The 24,128-nt window shown below is 39.2% G+C and overlaps 1 protein-coding gene across 3 annotated transcripts in view; it reads right to left on the bottom strand.

Moving 5' to 3' along the window:
- kiaa0825 (KIAA0825 ortholog) overlaps positions 1-24,128 on the bottom strand; it is a 478,810-nt gene that overhangs the window by 346,744 nt on the left and 107,938 nt on the right. For all 3 annotated transcript variants that reach the window (XM_062050981.1, XM_062050982.1, XM_062050980.1), the window contains 5 exons: positions 23,419-23,696; positions 17,799-17,949; positions 10,518-10,708; positions 7,226-7,432; positions 7,033-7,143 (listed from right to left, as the gene is read on the bottom strand). In XM_062050981.1, the coding sequence (XP_061906965.1) occupies positions 7,033-7,143; positions 7,226-7,432; positions 10,518-10,708; positions 17,799-17,949; positions 23,419-23,696 (938 nt within the window). The remainder of the gene's footprint in view (positions 1-7,032; positions 7,144-7,225; positions 7,433-10,517; positions 10,709-17,798; positions 17,950-23,418; positions 23,697-24,128) is intronic.

Here is a 24,128-nt window from a genome sequence, read left to right on the forward strand (position 1 = left end):
TGTGTTGGCCATGTGATGAGGTGGGGACTTGTCCAGGGTGTACCCCGCCTTCCGCCCGAATGCAGCTGAGATATGCTCCAGAACCCCCCGCGACTCCAAAAAGGACAAGCGGTAGAAAATGGATGGAGATGTTATATATATATATATATATATATATATATATATATATATATATATATATATATATATATATATATATATATATATGCACACACACACATATATATATATATACTGTATGTGTATATATATATATATATATATACACACACACACACACACATATATATATATATATATATATCAATATCAATCAATCATCAATCAATGTTTATTTATATAGCCCTAAATCACAAGTGTCTCAAAGGGCTGCACAAGCCACAACGACATCCTCGGTACAGAGCCCACATACGGGCAAGGAAAACTCACCCCAGTGGGACGTCGGTGTGAATGACTATGAGAAACCTTGGAGAGGACCGCATATGTGGGTAACCCCACCCTCTAGGGGAGACCGAAAGCAATGGATGTCGAGTGGGTCTGACATAATATTGTGAAAGTCCAGTCCACAGTGGATCCAACACATCAGCAAGAGTCCAGTCCATAGTGGGGCCAGCAGGAAACCGTCCCGGCGGAGATGGGTCAGCAGCGCAGAGATGTCCCCAACCGATGCACAGGCTAGCGGTCCACCCGGGGTCCCGACTCTGGACAGTCAGCACTTCATCCATGGCCACCGGACCTGTGCAACTCCCCCTCCCATATGTACACATATATATATATATATATATATATATATATATATATATATATATATATATGTATATATATATATATATATATATATATATATATATATATATATATATATATATATATATATATATACATATATATATATATATATATATATATATATATATATATATATATATATATATATATATATATATATATATATATATATATATATATATATATATATACATTTTTTTAACCCAATGCGGTCCCCGAGTCAAGAATTTTGGGGACCCCTGGTCTAATAAATGTAATGGGAATTAATTTAACTGTTTTTATCACAAATGCACTGTTTGTTAAAGTAGCAAGTAATAAACGCCTTTTTAGTGAAACAAAAATAAATGTAAAACTGCATCAACACACTTAAACTAAAGATGGACCAATAATCTATTTTTTTTATCGAATCGTAGCTAATTTGTGTGCTTTAAAATACATTAAAATTATTAATAAATCATGATCATACTATTCCATGCTACTGCGTTAACAGAAAGCCAACCAAAACAAACCTGTTTGCTCACGCATTTGTTCACAAAGTGGTGACCCTCGCCATTTGTGAATGACTGAGCATTTCATGGAAGCTGCTTTTATACCCAATCATGGCACCCACCTGTTCCCAATTAGCCTGTTCACCTGTGGAATGTTCCAAATAAGTGTTTGATGAGCATTCCTCAACTTTCTCACTCTTTGTTGCCACTTGTGGCAGCTTTTTTAAAACATGTTGCAGGTATCAAATTCCAAATGAGCTAATATTTGCAAAAAATAACGTTTTCCAGTTCGAACGTTAAGCATCTTGTCTTAAGCATTTTTTTTTTTTTTTTTTTTTTTGAAGCCCCTAACTAGAAATAAAATAATGTTTGTCTTGGTGCCCGAAAATAAGTTTAAATTTGAGGCCTTTAGGTGGACTATTTGATGTCGCACTTCAGTCATCTACCCTTAGCAAATCCAACAATATTCTTGTAGCATTCACTATTTTATTGGCAAGAAGACTCACTGTGTTTAATTGGAAGGCAACAGCGCCTCCTTGCCACACTCGCTGGATTAAGGACGTTCCGTATTTTTTCAAACTGGAGAAGATTAGGCTGACATTAAAAGGTTTTTCTGTGAAGTTTCAGGAAGCGTGGGGTGGTTTCTTAAAATATAAAAAAATAAGACTGATCTCAAATGTACACCGGATTGAAAAGTAATTGAACGGTAGATAATTGATGAGCCTTTGTCTGTTTTGGTGTATTGCTGCACCGTGTTGGGACATTCAGTTGTTTGTGGCTTAATGTCAATATTATACTTGTTTTGTTATTTTATACATAATGTTTGAGGGTTACTTGTTTGGGGCAGAAAAAAGAACATTTGTGTTTAATTGTATTTCTGGACTGTGTATGTCAAAAAAAAAAAAGTTGCCATCTGAATTTTGGGATGTGTTTTCAGCCATGGCAGCTCCCGCCATCAGTGTGTGAATGTGTGTGTGAATGGGTGAATGTGGAAATACTGTCAAAGCGCTTTGAGTACCTTGAAGGTAGAAAAGCGCTATACAAGTACAACCCATTTATCATTATTTATATATCTTGAATCTAACATGTGATGTGGTATACTCTTCCTCTACCACTCATTGTACTGTGGTCTTCACAACCAAACATGTGATGTCAACATAGGTAGACAGTTAAGAAAGCTTTTCACTGTGGCAACAGGTCAGATTCCATGAAGTCCTACAAGGAAAACACGGAAATCCCAACAAATTGGAGGTAGACTAGTGTCCCTGAGGTTTTACTGTACTTTTGTTTACTCTGCAATATAATTCAGTGTCCCTCAGCCTACTCAGCAAATGTCTTCACTCTCATTGTATTTTATAATGTGCACCGGGAAGGAATTAGCTCTAATCGTGGCCGGCTAAAAGCAAATTAACATTTGGGAGACAGCCAAATACATGAATATACAGCACAACCCCCCTCCTGCATCTTTTGTATAACCAGGAGGCTGCAGCCAGCTGTGGGTAATGAGCCGTATCCTTGGTGTGAGCAAATGTGCGTGCGTGCGTACGTATGCCTATGTTTGGGTATGACCACACTGGTGTGTGTGTGTGTGTGTGTGTGTGTGTGTGTGTGTGTGTGTGTGTGTGTGTGTGTGTGTGTGTGTGTGTGTGTGTGTGTGTGTGTGTGTGTGTGTGTGTGTGTGTGTGTTCTTGTATTTCTACCCTTCTTGAGACATCAACAAGGAAAAGTACCTTCCATATGAGGACCGGTGAACAAGTTAAGACCAAAATCATGGTCCCAATACGGAAAACCATTGCATCTATGTGAAAATGTCTCATTTGCACCCCTGGTGGTGAAATCTATCAAAATTAGGGTGGTCCCAAAAAAGAGGAATTTTTCAAATTGACTGTGTGTCCCCCTCTGCTCAACATATGAAATAACAAGTGTGTAAGAAATTGAAATGCACCCTCTTTGGCCAAAATTAATTTAAAAAATAAAATAAATATGTATATAGAGACATACTGTAATAACTTGAAGTAAATAATGAAGATTAAAAAACAATTACAAACAAACAAAAAAACAAAGAAAGTTTTACTAAAAGCAGTCTTTTTCTCACAATGTGTTGATTTTTTTCTTATAAAATTGGGAACAATTTCTCATAATCGTTATGTTTCTGTAATATTGCAATATTTTCTCGTAAAATATATACTTTTTTATGTAAAATAATTTTAATGCAAATGTGTCATATACAATTCTGACTTGTATCACAATATTGGCAATTTGTTTGTTGTTCTTGTAAAACAGTGACATTTTTTGTGAAGTGAAGTGAATTTTTATTTATATAGCACTTTTCTCTAGTGACTCAAAGCGCTTTACATAGTGAAACCCAATATCTAAGTTACATTTAAACCAGTGTGGGTGGCACTGGGAGCAGGTGGGTAAAGTGTCTTGCCCAAGGACACAACGACAGTGACTAGGATGGCAGAAGCAGGGATCGAACCTGGAAACCTCGAGTTGCTGGCACGGCCGCTCTACCAACCGAGCTAATCTTTTGAGTAAGATTATGACTTTTTCCGTAATTTTGCAGAGTAGAATTCTGATTATTTTTATAATATTGCCAACATTTTAAAGTTTTCTTATAAAATTGTTGACTTTTCTTGTAAAATTGTGACAGTTATTGAGTAAAATTCCAACTTTTATCATAATAATGCACAAATGTTCAGTTTTTCTAGCAGTATTTTGACTTGCGTTGAGTAAAATTACGACTTTATTATAAAACTGCCAAAATTCTAAGTTTTCTTGTGAAATTGTGACCTTTTCTCGTGAAATTCTAACTCATTTTTCACAACAAGCTTTTTTATATTTGCATAGTATGTATATATTATTCATGTTGTAAATACAAATCTTTATATATCTAGAAAGGGTGGTCCTAAAGAAGTAGGCATTTTTCAATGGTCTCAAGAAGGTAACAAATACAAGAATGTGTGTGTATGTGTGTGTGTGTGTGTGTGTGTGTGTGTGTGTGTGTGTGTGTGTGTGTGTGTGTGTGTGTGTGTCTGTGTGTGTGAGTGTGTGTGTGTGTGTGTGTGTGTGTGTGTGTGTGTGCGTGTGTGTGTGTGTGTGTGTGTTACATTATACATCTCAATAAAATAAAATGTAATGGAAGGCATGGACAGAGTTTGTCTGAGGCCCAAGGAGGCGGGAGTCTGCCCAGAAATTAACCATTCTGTTTGAGTCAGAAAACCACGGCGGGGTGCACCCTGCTGCTTGACGGAGGCAAACTATGCCTCCATCTGACAGCGCAATTTATGATGTCACTGAAGCCGCAAATCCACAAGAAATCCTCTTTTAACTGCGCTGATAAATCTCGCCGACTCCAGCGCGGGATTCGCTTGCAGAATTTGACAGAAACACACATATTAGCGGGAAGGAAGGAATAAAACCAGAGCACATGAGCTTTGAAAATAGATATATTCATGCGCTTTGTGATTTTACTCGTGTTTCATTTAATAATCAGTACAAAGGTTTTGACTTTCCGCTGCAAGGCAAAGCTTGGGCGACAGAGGAGTTGTGGGCTTGGCTCCAGGCCACCATTGGACCCCCCGGCTCCATTGCATGCGAGGCAAAGAGGTGGGAGCGGAGAAATAAAGACGTCATAAAAACAAACTAATTCCCGCTCGCCGGTACCATCGGAGCACAAGTGCGGGGCTTAGTTTGATTTGTGTGCCACCAGCAGGCACTGACATCACCTCTGGCTGTGAGGGAGATTACAGGGGAAGAGGGGGGAGTCAAGGGTGAGGGGGCGAGTGATTGACTGCACCTTGGAGGTCACACCGGTAACTAGACACACATGTATGTATGATGGCAGTTACGCCTGTGTAAAATCCCATGCACAACACAGTATATGGTCCATGCCTCATGTGCACAGCCCTCATAAAGCATCAGAATGAACCAAATCAGTGTCAGCAGCACAGATTGCATTTGTGCCATTACCCCAGCACCTATAACCTGCAACTCTGATTATACATCTACACATATGCTGCTGTAACCTACGCAGAAAAGCAACACTTTATTGAGCTCTAATACAAGAAGAGAATCACAAATGATAGTCTGTCCGTGTTTATTTTTGCAGACATGCACAGCATCATATCTAAAAGATAATATTTTCCCCTCTTCCCTCCCTTAAAGGGTGCCTATTATGATTGTTTTTTCACTTCCTTTTGGTCTACATAACATGTAATAATGGTTATTTGGTAAACATTTTGCATGGATTTTGCAGTCAAGACATATCTTCAAGCCACCTCTAAAACAAACATTTTGAGAGGCGGAATTGAAACCCTTCTGACTTCGCCCCCTCATGTTGACGGAACCTTCGTCCCCGTTTGAGAGGGAAGCTCCCCGCAAGCAAGGTAATGAAACATATCTTACTCTAAGTATATTCAACTATTGAGCAGCAACATAAATGGCAATAACCACGGATTTTAGCCTCCAACAGTATACAAAACCCAAAACCAGTGAAGTTGGCACGTTGTGTAAATGGTAAATAAAAACAGAATACAATGGCGGATTTGGGCAAAGATTTCTACCATAGATGTATAATAGGCCTGCGTCACTAGTGGGAAAAACGTTTACAGGTTGTGCAAATCCCAAAAGGCTCGTTTGGCAGAAGTAAGAAGGAAGGCAAGATTATTTCATAAATATTGCCTCAATTGTTTGATTTTGACATTTTCGGGACTTATGCAGATCTTAAATGCAAAAAAAGCAAGTACCGATAGGTTTGAAAAGTTGGTTTTCCATCATTGGTCCGCTTTTAATCCTGCAGCTATAAGGTCCATAGTCGTTTTCCGACTGTAGGGACTTTTTGGAGTTCCTTTAACATTTTTAGTCCCTGGACCGTTTTTTGTCGTGTTCTGACATACAGGAACCAGATCCTAGAACTGTTTTAGCTCCTACTCTGGGCATAGGAACTAAAATACGTAGGTGTTTGGTGATTGGTTGAACTGACGAGCTACGCCCCTTCTCCTAGCCACAACACAGACCCGCCATTTTTAAAAAGGGTTGTTTACGAGATTGCAACAGTAACAGGGAAAATGGACACAGCCAGAGACAAATGGATCGACGAGGAGGTCAAAGCTCTCCTTGCCGCCTATTCCACAGAGGAGATTCAGCGGGGGTTTGAAGGCTCGCAGTGGAACATTAAAATATTCGGTGTGCACTTCCATTATCGGTATTAGATGCTGAATTTTACCACCCGTTGTCATTATTCCTTGCAAGCAGACGATCATGAACACAGTTGCCTCCGAGGTCTCCATTCTTGCTTGTGTTGTTTCTCTGTTCATTTTTCTCAGGCGGGTTGTTGGTTGTTTTGCAGTGGTGGGCGAGGCGCTAAAGTAATACGTCACGGGTCACAGGCTGATATGCGTCACACATGTTTCCTACCAAGGTCACCAGCATCCCCAGCCATGTGCCAACATGGATAGGAAAAGCCCCTATGGGGAACGGTAGTTCCTATAACTAAACTCCAGTGCGGTAGTTCTTAGAAATCAATCAATCATTCAAAGTTTATTTATACAGCCCTTAATCACAAGTGTCTCAAAGCCACAACGACTTCCTCGGCTCAGATCCCACAACAGGGCAAGAAAAAACTCAACCCAATGGGAACAATGTGAAACCTCGGAGGGGACCGCAGATGCACCCCGAGAACGAGTATATGCGAATCCAGCTTTTGTGTGATGATTCAGCATGTCAGATTGTGCGTGTTGTATTCAGTACGTACCGCAGGGCTGCTTCTGTGAAGAGTTCAGGTTCTAAAGCATTTAACCAGCGGACCAATGGCCAATCTGACTCCAGTACCGTGGACTCATTTGTGTGTTTAGTCATAAATGTCCTGGGAAAAGAAGAGTTATACAACACAATTTCAGTATAGCTCCCTTCTGTTGTGTGCAATGGCACAATTGTAATATACGAACCCGTGCAAGAGGGAAAGCGGCGCTGTGGCAATGACGAGGACTGTCAGGAGTTGGTCACATAGGCTGTGGATCTGGTCGGGCCAGTCGGACCCACCCGCTATTACGGCGATTGCTGAAGAAGGGCTGCGGCAGAGCAAGGCCTCTGGACTTTCACACACACTCCACATCAGCTGCTCCACATAAAGCAACACGGCTGTGATGTCACACCTTGCCCACAAGGAAAGAAAACTCAGGTCTGAATGAGGAAGGTGGCATGCATGTGACCTCTATGGCTGAGAGTGTTCTTTTGAAAAAATTACTATACCATGGTACCTCGACTTACGAGCTCGGTTCGTTCCTTGACCAAGCCCTTAACTCAAAACACGGGTATTTCAAACCAGCGCTGCTCATTGATAATAATTGACTTGGATAAGAAGGTTCGGTCATGTACTGGCCCACATGTACTGGCTTCAGGCACATTTAACATGTGGTTTTAATGTTTTATTACTTACGTAGACAATAATAAACGGTTTAGAACCATGTTATCTTGTCGATAGTATTGTAACATATGTTCCATCCAGAAATCTCCGTTCCTCAAATCCAGGCTTTCTTGGGATTCCCAGAGCCCATAAGAGTCTGCAGGCTCTAGAACAGGGAGTCCAAACTACGGCCCGCGTCCTCAATTTGACCTGCGAGACGGCCAGGCAGGGAGTTTACAAATGAAAAATTAATGTTTTAAAACGCAGATTTCCGCAATTCCGTAGACATTTTACGCGCCTGAGTATACATCATTCACAATAGATTAGAATCAACTCAATCAATAAATAAGTAAAGTAGCATGTGATTTAATTGGGGAATTTCAACTTTGTTTAAGAGCTATGTCAAAATAATGTTACTTGACATTTAGTAATTAAAGCTTTCGGTGCGGGATAACACTGAACTTTTAACCACCATTTCAACACGCGGATGAAAAACATTTGTGTTATGTCGGTGGTGGTGTTCGTGATCCTACATGCGGAAACAGGAGACAGCGTGCAGGAAAGATTAGTTTAAAATTTTCAAAGAAGACAAAATACAAAAGAGTCATGCCACTGGGAACATAACATGACAGAACGTAAAACGTACACAGTAGTTTATGGTTAACCCATGAAACGTGAGCCGTAACGTATTAACAGTAGCTCAAAGCTAGCAACGGTCCCATGCCGACTGGATGGCGAGACTGGCACATAAAAGTGCTTGAGTGGGATTGGTCGCAGGTGCATGTCCTAAATACCCAACAGAAGCAGGTGTGCACAATCAGCGCTCCTAGCAACACGTGTTAACTAAGGGAGGAAAGGAGCGCTAATAAAAGAAATAAACAGGAAACACAGGAGAACTATAACAATACCCAAACAGGACATGACCTCATTTATGTAGTAAGTAAAGCCCATGGACATCGATAGATTATGATGACTATTAAACAAGATTCATATTTCTCTCTCAGGCCAACACATGAGTGCTAATGCATGCTTTTATTTCCTGTCCTGTAGACTATTGTAATGCCTTGCTCTCTGGTCTTCCCAAAAAGAATATCAGAAGTCTACAATTCTCACAAAACTCAGCTGCATGCGTGCTGACGAGGACCAGAGGGCGATGGCACATTACCCTAGTTTTAAAGTCGCTGCATTGGCCCCCTGTCTGATTCAGGGTTGATTTTAAAGTTATATTATTAGTTTTTTATTTATTTATTTAGTTTTTAAGGCCTTGCGCCTTCTCATCTATCTGACCTGCTTTTACTGTTCAACCCTCGCAGATTCTGAGATCCTCTGGCACTGGTCTTTTATCTTTACCAAATACCAGAACAAAGACCCACGGTGAGGCAGCACTCTCTGTGGAAGACCCAGTCACAGAGCATCAGGACTGCACAGAACGTTGACATTTAAAAAATTAAAAAAAAAAGGCAAAAGACACACCTTTTTTATAAGGCTTTTAACTGATCATCTTAAACTCTAACTCTTTATGTTTTTTTTATGATTTTATTGTGTTGTTTTCTATCTTTAATTATTAATATGATTACTATCATTCTCTCAATGTTATGTTTTTATTAACTTATTAATGTAATATCTCTATTTTATTTTTACATATATTATATCATATGTTTCATACTATATTTTAGATGGCGTTACTTTGAGTTATTCTCCAGTGTGGACACCTCAAAGGTGGCGTTTTGTACTGAAATCATTTAAAATAGGGCACAAAGCAAACTATAACTTGTTACCCAAGAATATACAATTATTTTCAACAAAAGAGGAGAAATATAATCTTAGAGGAAAATCAAATACAAACATTTGTATGCCCATACAACACTTAAAACCTTTAGCATATCAGTAAGTGGAATTAAATGATGGAACGGATTAACCAAATAAATCAAACAAAGCACCAATAAGATTCAGTTTAAGAGACTGTTTAAACTACAAGTGTTCACAAAGTACACAGAACAAGAATTATGATGAATATCTTGAAACTTTTTTTTTTTTTTTTTGAGATAAAGATTATTTATGTATTTAATATTTGTTTACTTACCATGGTATATTATTTATTCATTATGTATTTATTCACTGTTCTGTTACAGAGAACACGGAAATGGGATAAAATTGCTATGGAATGAAAAGGGGTAGGATTAAATAGGCTCTGCTTCTTCCAACTCCTTTTCGGACGTGCTGTAATGAAACAACTGGAAATATGTGATGCATGACATTGTATCGTATGCATGTTCCAAATAAACTGAAACTGAACTGAACTGAACTGTATTGTCAATAGTGCTGTCTCTGTGTGTGTGTGTGTGTGTGTGTGTGTGTGTGTGTGTGTGTGTGTGTGTGTGTGTGTGTGTGTGTGTGTGTGTGTGTGTGTGTGTGTGTGTGTGTGTGTGTGTGTGTGTGTGTGTGTGTGTGTGTGTGTGTGTGTGTGTGTGTGTGTGTGTGTGTGTGCTTTCTTCCCTTCTTCTATTTTTTTTTCTTGTACAACACTTTGTGTTTGCCACTTGCCTGGGAATGAAAAGTACCATATATAAATTTGGATTTGATTTGAATATATTTTACAAGATTTCAGTTGAATCACGGAACAATACAATTGCTGTTACCTATACATTGTCATTTTATACATGGTAAATGCCATAATGTTGTCATACCTCTTAGATCAAGCTAAAACTCAACCCTTCAATCACAAGCAGATTTATTCATTAAATTGATGACCATTTATAAATATCTGCTAAACTGACTTTCTTATATCTCAATGAGGATTTTTTTCAATGATATTCCGATATTAAGTACTGTACCTGATCTGCCGATGTCTTTGATACGAAGGCTGGGCCCTGGCATATCTTTGCACCAGCACCTGCAAGGTCTCGGACAGCACCTGGCCCAGCAGTTCTTTGGCCAACCGTGGCGGCAGAACAGCCCACAGGTCACTACGGAGACCACACAGGAAGTAGAACCACATCTGCACAGAGAAGGAACAGCGCTCGCCCTGCGGAAGGGAGAGGAAGGCAGGAAAAAAGATGAGGATATATCGTCAGTGAGAGTCACAGAAGGAGAGGAGGCATGAAAAGGAGAACGAAAGAAGAAAAGGGAAGAAGGTCGTCAATGGCGGAACGTCTCAGTGGTCATGCCACCTGCACTCTGCACGTGGTTTCCTTTCCCACTGGGACTTTAGTCTGCTTTAAAGGTTTCCACTGGAGAACACATCACACACTGACTGACACACGCTCAAATAGAAAAGAAGAAAGAGGAGAAATAGAAACCTTCTACAATGACCAGTGATGACCCGACATTCCTCATCTTTAAGTTCCAACAATAAACTGTTGGACCGCACTGACACATCCAAACTGATCTCCAACCTCAATACCTGCTCATTCTCCTGCCCCTTCTCCCTCCCTCTCAACCCTGCAGCGAGTCATTTAGGGATCTGTGTTTGATGGGAGCGTGACCACACTCCATGTCCGGGATTAGGCTGCCATCCTGCGCCTGTGGACTCAACAGAGCAGATCTAGACGCACTGGACCCAAGTCAAGAGCAGCTATACGGCAGGTTTGAAGCGGTCATTCATTTGGATGTGCTAAAATGTGTTCCATTTTGTCCACCAGCGACGCTGAGATCATTATTCATGCCTTCGTTACGTCTCGTCTCGATTACTGTAACGTGTTATTTTTGGGCCTCCCTATGTCTAGCATTAAAAGATTACAGTTGGTACAAAATGCGGCTGCTAGACTTTTGACAAGAACAAGAAAGGTTTGATCATATTACGCCTACACTATATATACCTATATATATATACACCTATACTGGCTCACCTGCACTGGCTTCCTGTGCACTTAAGATGTGACTTTAAGGTTTTACTACTTACATATAAAATACTACACGGTCTAGCTCCATCCTATCTTGATGATTGTATTGTACCATATGTCCCGACCACAAATCTGCGTTCAAAGAACTCCGGCTTATTAGTGATTCCCAGCGCCCAAAAAAAGTCTGCGGGCTTTAGAGCGTTTTCTATTCAGGCTCCAGTACTCTGGAATGTTATACCAGTAACAGTTAGAGATGCTACCTAATTTAAGTCCCATCCTAAAACTCATGTGTATACTCTAGCCTTTAAATAGACCCCCCTTTTAGACCAGTTGATCTGCCTTCTCTTTTCTGCTCTGCCCCCCTGTCCTGTGTGGAGCGGTTATTAGGTGACCACAGATGAGGCCACTCAAGATGATCCCCTGCTGGCCCCACTATGGACTGGACTCTCACACTATTACCTAGATCCACTTGACGTCCTTTGCACCGGTCGCGCAGGGGGCTTGGTCCCCTCCAAGTTTTCTCATTGTATCCCATTGGGTTGAGTTTTTTCTTGCCCTGATGTGGGATCTGAGCCGAGGATGTCGTTGTGGCTTGTACAGCCCTTTCAGACACTTGTGATTAAGGGCTATATAAATACATTTTAAATGATTGACTTTGATTGAAAACATTTCCTTCTCTGCTCGATATTTGCATTTTGGATACATGCATTCTTTATGGGCTGCTTTACGTGCTGTTAATGTACCACCTCAAATATTTGTCCGTCGAGCCTCAAGATCATTTTGTTAAAGGGGATTTATGGTGATTCTAATCTACAGTTAACACGCTTCCCCGTCGTTTAGATACATGTGTATTGGATTTGCTTTAGTGTAAAATCAGCGGTGTCAAACTCGTTTTCATTTAAGGGGCCACATTGCAGTTATGGCTTCTCTCAGAGGGCTGCTTCTAACAGTGAATAAAATATGAATGAAATGTAAAAGGATTTTCCTCATGATATTATTACACAATTGCCTGTGCATTTGATTATTGCATTTTTTTAATGTACACTGTAAGGAATATCTGTGGATTTTACGATTTAAAAACAACAACAAATTGTACAGTATATTACTGTAAATGCAGAAACAGTACCACAGTTTTTTGTGGTAAAGTTCTGGCAAATAAGATGGAAGTTTTTGGGTTTTAAACCGTAAAATCTACAGTTATTTTTACAGTTGCTGTAAGTATAAAAATACTACCACCATTTTTTTTACAGTAAAAAAACTGGCATCTCAGTTGCCAGAAATGTTCTGTTAAAACAGTGGCACCATTGTTTCATTTATAGGGAAATGCTATAAAAAAACCACCATAAATTGTACTGTAAATATAAAACTGGCAGCTCAGTACCGTATTTTTCGGATTATAAATCGCTCAGGAGTATACGTCGCACCGGCCGAAAATGCATAATAAAGAAGGAAAAAAACACATACAGGTATACGTCGCACTCGAGTATACGTCGCACTCGAGTATACGTCGCATTTCTGGGGGAAGTTTATATATATAATCCGAAAAATACGGTAGCCAGAATTTGACCGTAAATCTAATGCGGTGCTTTTTTGTGAACTTCTGGATCTGCCTCCCGGGAGCCTTTCGGCCATGGAGACCAGCTGCTGGGTCTCTGCCACACCAGAGTCCGTTTGGAGAGATGCAGATGAAGAGACAGGGCTGCGGAGCTGGGACGGACAAGCTTCACAGTGTCTTGGCTGAATGAGCAGGTATCGGACACCTCTGTCTCTTTAGACGCATCCTCGCTCATCCATGCAGACTGGACACTGGCTGAGAGTTAGTGGGCGGCCGTGGGTGGAGTTTGGCTCTCTTGGTTGCTTTGTTGGGTCTGCTCCTGTCTCTGGCCATGCTCCCCACACCCCAGCTGACGATGGCGTAGAACAACGCAGAGGTATATGTTTTTTTTGTTTGTTTTTACTTTTGTAGCTGTATGTAGAAATGGCTGGTTGCATCAGCTCTGCTATTTTAATGTATTTTAGTGTCCTTTGTGTTCTTTGATGTTTCCCTCTTACACACATGCTTATGTGTGCTATGGCTATGAGGTTTTTTTCCCCATTGGCCTCTGTCTGGACCCCCTCTCCAGGGGCCCAGGCTTTACCTGTTTCTCACCTTTTTTGTAAGGGGCGCCGGAAGTTGGCAGACCCGTCAGCGATCCTGTTCTGTCTCCCTGTAATGTTTGTCTGATCTTGAATGGGATTGTGCTAAAAATCTTAATTTCCCCTCGGGGATTAATAAAGTATTTCTGATTGTCACCTTTAAGAAGAAAAGAAAAATGTGAACGCAAGTTGGAAAACGGTGCTGTAATGAGGGCCACCATACAAAAAGATAGAAAATTGATGCATTCAACTTCACAAAGTTTAAAATATAAGACACATTGTACTATGTGGCTCCATGTGCACTCTTCTGCACAGATGCACATGCTTTAAGAAAAGTGCGCACCTGCACACAGCAGGTATGCCTGACATCGTTGACCCGGAGAAGGAGGCAGGAACAAAGAGACAAAAGCAGCGTATGGCAGGAAAGCGGGGAGGTTTCCATTGGTTTAAGGGCATAAAGGTAGGGGCCCTTTTGCTACTTTCCAGACAGTAGACTGCAGACATCAGACAGCTGAACCCCTGGAGCCCCTGGGGTAGCATGGAAGCCACAGATGTTCGCAGGAAGTTCATAGTAAAATGTTCCGTTAGGGGAGGGAGAATGGGGACGCATGAAAGAGGCGGGAAAGCTCCAAAGGGTTAGTCCTCGGGTTCCTGAATCCTTCAGAATACCTCAGCCTATAGAGTCACATGGCAGTGTACAGAAACTGTTACTGTCAACTTTGGTGTGATTGATGGAAGCAAATTACTTGTTTGTTCAACTTAAATTAACTCTTGACAAGAGCCCAATAGGTTTACACATATGCAATTTTATTATTAGAATGAATGGATGTAAATGATTTGTTAAAACTCGGTAGCAGTTAAATCTAAAGACCCATTGGGTGCATTTTGAAGTAAAATGTGGAGTCTCCTCACTCATCTTTGCACTACTTGGACCTTCCTATTAGGGAAGAGTCCGCCCAGATTCTTGAATTCTGGCCTGTCTAAAAATAATGAGAGGTGACTAGAATTGAAGGTTAACAAATTATTCTAAACAAAGAGTAATATCGAGCTGTCTAAAGTTGGGAGTGTTCTCTAAAATTGTTCTTCCGTGCTTTTGACCACTTTGGCGGCAACGCATTGGCGGGGATCGAAACTGAAAGTTAACTTGACACGTTATTATCCATTCTCGCTTCCCGCTAGTACATCGTGACACCATTAAAACGAGAGAAAATAATGTGTGTGTATGTATATATATATATATATATATATATATACATATATATATACTGTATATGTGTGTGTGTGCATGGATAAGACACACAGTGAAATCATTGTGTTTATCTCTTTGAGCAAAACAAAGGCCAATGCTAGTAACTTCTAAAGTGTTCTATTTATCTCAAAGGTGGGAGAATATTCTTCTAACAACACTGTAGTATGCATTGACCTGATCACTGCACGTCCAGTGAAAATAAACTGTGTGATTAATCTGTGCTTATACATGATTAATGCAATGATTTTTTGGTGATTATTTGATTTTATATATATATATATATATATATATATATATATATATATATATATATATATATATATATATATATATATATATATATATATATATATATATATACACATACATACACATATTATTATACATATACAGTTATACAGTACATGCCAACAGTTTGGACACACCTTCACCTCATTCCATGTGTTTTCTTTATTTTGTAGATTCTCACTGAAGGTATCAAAACTATGGATGTGGAGTTATGTACTTAACAAAAAAAAGGTGAAAAAACTGAAAACATGTTTTATATTCTAGTTTCTTCAAAATAGCCACCCTTTGCTCAGATTACCTATTTACACACTCTTGGCATTCTCTCGATGAGCTTCAAGCACACCTGTGAAGTGAAAACCATTTCAGGTGACTACCTCTTGAAGCTCATCAAGAGAATGCCAAAAGTGTGCAAAGCAGTAATCAGAGCAAATGGTGGCTATTTTGAAGAAACTAGAATATAAAACATGTTTTCAGTTATTTCACCTTTTTTGTTAAGTACATAACTCCGCATGAGTTCATTCATAGTTGTGATGCCTTCAGTGACAATCTACAATGTAAATAGTCATGAAAATAAAGAAAACACATTGAATGAGAAGGTGTGTCCAAACTTTTGGCCTGTACTGTATGTATATATATATATATATATATATATATATATATATATATATATATATATATATATATATATATATATATATATATATATATATATATATATATATATATATATATATATATATATATTAATATGTATACATAGATATCAGTGGCGTGCCGTCACTAGAGGCAGGGGAGGCACGGCCTCACCTGCCATCATGGAAAGAAAAAAAAAAGTTAAAAGAAAAAAAAACAATTAAATTGTTATATGTATCCAGTGATTATACTAAAGTTATTTTCCATTTAACTTCACCAGTTTTAGATTATTTTTATTTTTATTTTCACATTTGCCGTTCAAATACTGAGAAGAGACGGTGCGGTGATCAGCAGCCAGTTGAGGCACGTCACTGATTTGTGCCTCAACATGGATTGTGCGCAATGACTCGGCTAACTGCTGGCCTGCTGTGCAGTGAGACCGTATTGCTGTATGAATTATATTATACATTTCCATAGTTTAGTTAGCTGAGGTATATAATGTACAGTGTATTTTGTCAACAACTGTATGTGTGTAAGTATTTCTTGTGCTGAGCGATCATAAAACTGGAGGCTCGTCTCATAACCCCGCCTCTTGGTGCCAAGCACCTCCGCCGCAGAATGCATCGCCCGACGGGAGCGCCACACCAACCAAAGCCCACACCCAAACCCTCCACGTGCAAGACCGAATCCACCCAAAAAAAGTCACTTAACAAGAAGCCAAAAAGTGCAAAAACAACAATGCTCGCGCGGCGCGCCGGAGGAGCCGTGAACAGGGACACAACATTAGGTACACCTGCAGACGGCAGCGCGGATTTCATATTTCATTCATTCACAACTCCTCCAACACAAACACCACTGCTCCCGCACTTATAAGTAAAGGTAAGACCATAATAACGTTTTTTTTTTATTAAATGTGCTTTTTTGTGTGCATGCTACAGTTTGTAAGTGTAAAGTTAAGTTAAAGTACCAATGATTGTCACACACACACGGTGTGGTGAAATGTGTCCTCTGCATTTGACCCATCCCCTTGTTCACCCCCTGGGAGGTGAGGGGAGCAGTGGGCAGCAGCGGTGCCGCGCCCTTGATGCTGAGTGCCAAGCAGGGAACACAACCCGTTAACTGCTGCCAATCACATGGTGAATAAGATACTCTTTAGGGTTCATATGTTTGTACATCTGACTGTGATGATGCAGTGCCTCACCAGACATGAACCTCACCGCACGCCACTGATAGATATATATAATTTTGTTTTAATCTGTCAGTTATTAACATAAAATGTAAGATTAAATCAATAAAAAAGTTGTCCATCCATTCATCCATCCATTTTCTACCGCTTGTCCCTCTTGGATTGTTTTAGTCAAATTAGTCATGGGTATCACAACCTCCTTGAAAAACTGCAAAAGTCTGGTAGTGACCCAGCCAACATGGAACACTTGACTGTTCACAGTAGACTCGATACAGTCGTCAGACATAACGTCATCAAAGCTCACATTTATGCATTCACACACGGCGCTAATATTTGGAAACCCGCATGTGTTGATAGAAGAAAGGTCAAAATATAATACGTCTATTTGTGGCGGAGTCCGACAAAGTTACGTTTAATTGTCAATTTTGCATCTCATAATGTAGCACATAACAGTGGTGCATTCAAGGGCCCTTGATGAAAGTTTGAAGACTGAGGAGGCTGAACCCCTAGTAGATGCACTAATAATAATAATTATAATCATTTTGTATTATGCTCATTTGTATCCACTGATGATAATCCATATTCATGCAAGGGGGAACTGGTTTACAATCAGATCATCTAAATATGTTAATCCCATTCATCATTTAAAAGGCATCTTTCAGCCATATTAGGACAATAATTAGTTGTGTGGTGCATGTAAACATACTGAGTGTGTGTATAGGAGCGGTCAATTGAAAAGTAGCTCGCCTGCAGAAAAGTAAATAGAGTATGAACAGTTTACCTCATAGAAGGGTTTGGGGTCATCCCAGTGGTGACTCTCTGCATCTTGAAAGACACAGGTGAGACACACCTGCACACAGTAGCTGCTCAGTTGCTCTTTCAAGGCCTCAACTGTGTCCTGGTACTTCTGGACAGGCAGCAAGCTCAGGTGCCTGGGAAGAAAGGAGGGCCAAACACTCTTGTAAAGCAACACACTGGAATTGGCCGTGAAACGACACGTGATTTACTCTCAAACTTCGCTGCGACATATTGCCTTCTTTCGTAAATCTCCCAGTGTTGATACTTTCCAGAAAGAGGTGAGACTTTAACAGGGGGGTGCAAGAAGCCTGAAAACATGGGGAGAGGAAAAGTACTTTACGAGCGAGAAGGGGCGTACGAGGGCAGAGGTGGAAAAACAGGAGCGCAGGGGGGCGAGCAAGATGCCTTGGAGGGGATATGTGGAGGTCAAAGGTTAAGGGGGTACTATGAAGCATAAAAACTAACCAGATGTAGACACAATATGGGTGTCATTATCACTTGTCAGTCGTTGCACTTTAACTCAGCACCTGTGTTCTTAAATCTTAAATGTGTAGCCTTGTTTGCTAACTTTGTTCCTCGTCATGATTTACTTAACTGCAGAGAATGTCAGGCCTAAGTTTGAAGTTAAGTGTTTATTTGGTAGGATGCCTTCATTTTTTGCAGTCGCTTATGTAAAAGTGCCGGTCAATTGGTTCATAATAGGGATGGAATGTGTGACTCACTGACTCGTAGTCGCAGTTTTTATTTGTGCTACGTTTTATTTGGGGTTTCTATCAATAATGGAGTACAGTTGGATGCCAAACAAATTCAGGCTCTATCATACCAAAAAATGGATGGCTTTGTACTTGTCCTTTTTTAATCATATTGTCACGACCTGTGACAATATAATAATTAAAATAACAAACATAAAAAAATAACAAACATAAAAAAGTGGAATAAAAGAGCAAGCAGGTGAAATGTAACGAGAAAAGTTGCAATAATGACTCTGATGACTGTTTTTTATTTATTTAAAACTGTCATTGCTCAAAAATGAATAATGAATCAAAATCAATGTTATTGTGAATTTTTGACCAAATACTTTCCATCAAATATTCCACTTTGAAACATTTTTTGGGGGGGAAATATTGCATATTTGTTGTGTTTTCAACATAAAAAGAAGGTTTTCTGACAAAAATTGCATAAAACAAACAAACAAAAAAGAAAACAGTTTAAGAAAAATACTAAAAACTTTTAATCGACAGAAAGATCTGAAGTTGATCCAGAAATTAAATTTTTTGGAAGTAAAAAAAAAAAATGTATTACTTATTCTTAACACTTTTATGGGTGGGTCTTTTTTTGGATCCCCAAGAATTTACATTTATTTGAAACTGTCATTGCTCAAAAAAACTATAACGAGTTATTTTAAATAAAATTGAATCAAACAATAATTATGAATGAATGACTTATTTAAGGCTCCAATTACTTCATATCAAATATTCAACTTTGACATTTTTTTTGGGGGGGGGGGGCAGTCTATTGCATATTTTGTGTTTTTGCCATTAAAACAGGGTTTTCTTTGACAAAAAGAGCATTAAATATAAAAATAAATAAATACAAGTAAATTTATATCGACAGATAGACCTGAAGTTGATCTAGAGATTTAAGCGTTTAATAATAATAACAACAACAACAAAATACAAACCCCGTTTCCATATGAGTTGGGAAATTGTGTTAGATGTAAATATAAACGGAATACAATGATTTGCAAATCATTTTCAACCCATATTCAATTGAATGCACTACAAAGACAAGATATATGATGTTCAAACTCATAAACTTTTTTTTTTTTTTGCAAATAATAATTAACTTCGAATTTCATGGCTGCAACACGTGCCAAAGTAGTTCGGAAAGGGCATTTTCACCACTGTGTTACATGGACTTTCCTTTTAACAACACTCAGTAAACGTTTGGGAACTGAGGAGACACACTTTTTAAGCTTCTCAAGTGGAATTATTTCCCATTCTTGCTTGATGTACAGCTTAAGTTGTTCAACAGTCTGGGGGTCTCCATTGTGGTATTTTAGGCTTCATAATGCGCCACACATTTTCAATGGGAGACAGGTCTGGACTACAGGCAGGCCAGTCTAGTACCCACACACGTAACACGTGGCTTGGCATTGTCTTGCTGAAATAAGCAGGGGCGTCCATGGTAACGATGCTTGGATGGCAACATATTTTGCTCCAAAACCTGTATTTACCTTAGAGCATTAATGGCGCCTTCACAGATGTGTAAGTTACCCATGTCTTGGGCAATAATACACCCCCATACCATCACATATGCTGGCTTTTCAACTTTGCGCCTATAACAATCCGGAAGGTTCTTTTCCTCTTTGGTCCGGAGGACACAACGTCCACAGTTTCCAAAAACAATTTGAAATGAGGATTCGTCAGACCACAGAACACTTTTCCACATTGTATCAGTCCATCTTAGATGAGCTCAGGCCCAGCGAAGCCGACAGCGTTTCTGGGTGTTGTTGATAAACGGTTTTCGCCTTGCATAGGAGAGTTTTAACTTGCACTTACAGATGTAGCGACCAACTGTAGTTACTGACAGTGGTTTTCTGAAGTGTTCCTGAGCTCATGTGGTGATATCCTTTACTCACTGATGTCGCTTGTTGATGCAGTACAGCCTGAGGGATCGAAGGTCACAGGCTTAGCTGCCTACGTGCAGTGATTTCTCCAGATTCTCTGAACCCTTTGATGATATTACGGACCGTAGATGGTGAAATCCCTAAATTCCTTGCAATGACTGGTAGAGAAAGGTTTTTCTTAAACTGTTCAACAATTTGCTCACACATTTGTTGACAAAGTGGTGACCCTCGCCCCATCCTTGTTTGTGAATGACTGAGCATTTCATGGAATCTACTTGTATACCCAATCATGGCACCCACCTGTTCCCAATTTGCCTGTTCACCTGTGGGATGTTCCAAATAAGTGTTTGATGAGCATTCCTCAACTTTATCAGTATTTATTGCCACCTTTCCCAACTTCTTTGTCACGTGTTGCTGGCATCAAATTCTAAAGTTAATGATTATTTGCATTAAAAAAAATGTTTATCAGTTTGAACATCAAATATGTTGTCTTTGTAGCATATTCAACTGAATATGGGTTGAAAATGATTTGCAAATCAATGTATTCCGTTTATATTTACATCTAACACAATTTCCCAACTCATATGGAAACGGGGTTTGTATATGTATATATATATATATATATATATATATATATATATATATATATATATATATATATATATATATATATATATATATATATATATATATATACTACTTTTTTTTATGGTCCCCGGGACCAAACTTAAAATATATATATTGTATTGGTTTTGCAAATAAAAATATCAAAATGGCCCCCGCATGCTATAATTTTTTAGTGAGCGGTCCTTAGTGGAAAGAAGTTTGGACACCCCTTTTCCAACATAACAGTTATCATTAGTTTCTTGTATTATTTCCTGTCCACTTCCTGTTTACAGATGAGCGCTGACTTCCTCGTCTGTCCCTGATTGGCAACCGGGACAAACCAGTGCCTGGTTGCCAATCAGGATGCTGCATATGTTAGCCCAGTGCTCTTTGCTCTGCGTTGCACTCCATACCCATTTGCTATTTGTGCACTTCCCAGCTGCACATTTTTGTTTTTTGCGTTACTTTTGTTTTCCCTCATAAAAAATGGCTTCTTCTCTGTACTTACCTGATGCGTTGAATGTCGGGGTCCAGACAAACACATATTCTAATACAGTAGTTTAAGATTCAAAGGTTTTTGTTTCTTATTTAAGTCCACACACAACAGCATCTTTCATTGACGACCCACACACACACACACACACACACACACACACACACACACACACACACACACACACACACACACACACACACACACACACACACACACACACGCACAGACACACACACACACACCCACACACTCTTGTATTCGCTACCGTCTTGAGACCTCCGAATAATGCCCACCTCTTTAGGACAACCCTTTCTAGATATATAAAGATTTGTATTTACAACATGAATAATATATACAAACTATGCAAATATAAAAAAGCTTGTTGTGAAAAATGAGTTGGAATTTTAACAAGAAAAAGGTCACAATTTCACAAGAAAAACTTAGAATTCTGGCAGTATTATAATAAAAGTTGTCATTTTACTCAACGCAAGTCAAAATTTTACAAGAAAAACGGAACATTTGTGCAATATTATGATAAAAGTTGGAATATTACCCAATAACAGTCGCAATTTTACAAGAAAAGCTAAAAATGTTGGCAATTTTATGAAGAGTCGTAAATTCACTCGACAAAAGTCACAATTTTATAAGAAAACTTTAAAATGTTGGCAATATCATAACAATCGGAATTTTACTTCGCAAAATTATGACAAAAATGTCACTGTTTTACAAGAACAACAAAAAAATTGGCAATATTGTGATGAGTCTGAATTTTATATGACAAATGTCCCTATTTTGCATTAAAAAGTAATAATTTTACATACAAAGTAATAATTTTACGAGAAAATATTGCAATATTACAGAAACAGAAAGAATATGAGAAATTGTTCCCAATTTTATAAGAAAAAAGTCAATACATTGTGAGAAAAAGACTGCTTTTAGTTATTTGTAAATTTTTTGTTTGTAATTGGTTATTAATCTTCATTATTTACTTCAAGATATTACAGTTTGTCTCTATGTACATACAGTATATATATATATATATATATATATATATATATATATATATATATATACTTTTAAATGAATTTTGGCCAAAGGGGGCGCATTTCAATTTCTTACACACATTTGTTATTACAAATGTTGGCCAGAGCGGGAGCACTTAAAATGTTTACACACACTTGTTATTTCATACGTTGGCCAGAGGGCGAGCACTTTTAAAACTGACACACAGTCAATTTGAAAAATCCCTCCTTTTTGGGACCACCCTCATTTTGATAGATTTCACCACCAGGGGTGCAAATGAGACATTCTCTATTAGATGCAATGGTTTTCCGTATTGGGACCATGGTTTATGTCCTAACTTGTTCACCGGTCTTCATATGGAAGGTACTTTTCCTTGTTGATGTTAGAAATTATGGTAGAAATGATGGTAGAAATACAAGAATAAATGATAATAAATGATAAATGGGTTATACTTGTATAGCGCTTTTCTACCTTCAAGGTACTCAAAGCGCTTTGACAGTATTTCCACATTCACCCATTCATACACACATTCACACACTGATGGCGGGAGCTGCCATGCAAGGCGCTAACCAGCAGCCATCAGGAGCAAGGGTGAAGTGTCTTGCCCAAGGACACAACGGACGTGACTAGGATGGTAGAAGGTGAGGATTGAACCCCAGTAACCAGCAACCCTCACACACACACACACACACACACACACACACACACACACACACACACACACACACACACACACACACACACACACACACACACACACACACACACACACACACACACGCACGCACACACACACACACACACACACACACACACACACACACACACACACACACACAATCTCCTTACACTTTGGTTAAAGTAGCGGTCGGATCTTTCAGCCGTGCCTGGTAGTGCTGCAGTCGCTGGAGCACATAAATGCAAGTGGCCAACAAGGCCGGCAGGTTGTTCAGCGGTAAAGAGGATGGTACTTCCAGGGCTCTCTCCTCCAAACGGCCAAGGATGGCGAGCGCCGCCCGGCTACACGCCTCCACGAAGCTTGATCGAACGTCCAGAAGAGAGGTGTCGCTGCAGGCGGCTGCCAGGGGTAGTAAGGCATCCATCTCATCAACCACTGCACCACAAAACTGGGAAAGGCGAAAAAAAAGCAAATATACAATTCTATGAATAATACAAATAAATTACATTATATCAGACATTTTTTATTTTAAATGCCTGAACTACAATAATCTCAAATGACACAGTGCTTGAGTCGGTAACCTCACATTCAACCTAAGTATCAAAAATTGGTTTATTTTACATTAATTAAATCAGTACCTATAAAAGTACCAAATTTGGTACCACTGCCTATATATACTGTAACGTTATATGCATTTATCAAAGACTCATCATGAAATTTCACCTGAAGGCTGAATATCTCAAACCTTTTATGAGCAGTGTACTTCTAAAGTACGACAAAGGATGCATGGCCCTCTTGCAGCCAGCATATATATCATAAACGTTCGTAATATACAGTATACATAGGACCTCAAATTAAAAGCTTAAGTGGTTCGGTGAGG

This window comes from Entelurus aequoreus, linkage group LG06, assembly GCF_033978785.1.
Source record: "Entelurus aequoreus isolate RoL-2023_Sb linkage group LG06, RoL_Eaeq_v1.1, whole genome shotgun sequence".
Classification (NCBI taxonomy): Eukaryota; Metazoa; Chordata; class Actinopteri; order Syngnathiformes; family Syngnathidae; genus Entelurus; species Entelurus aequoreus.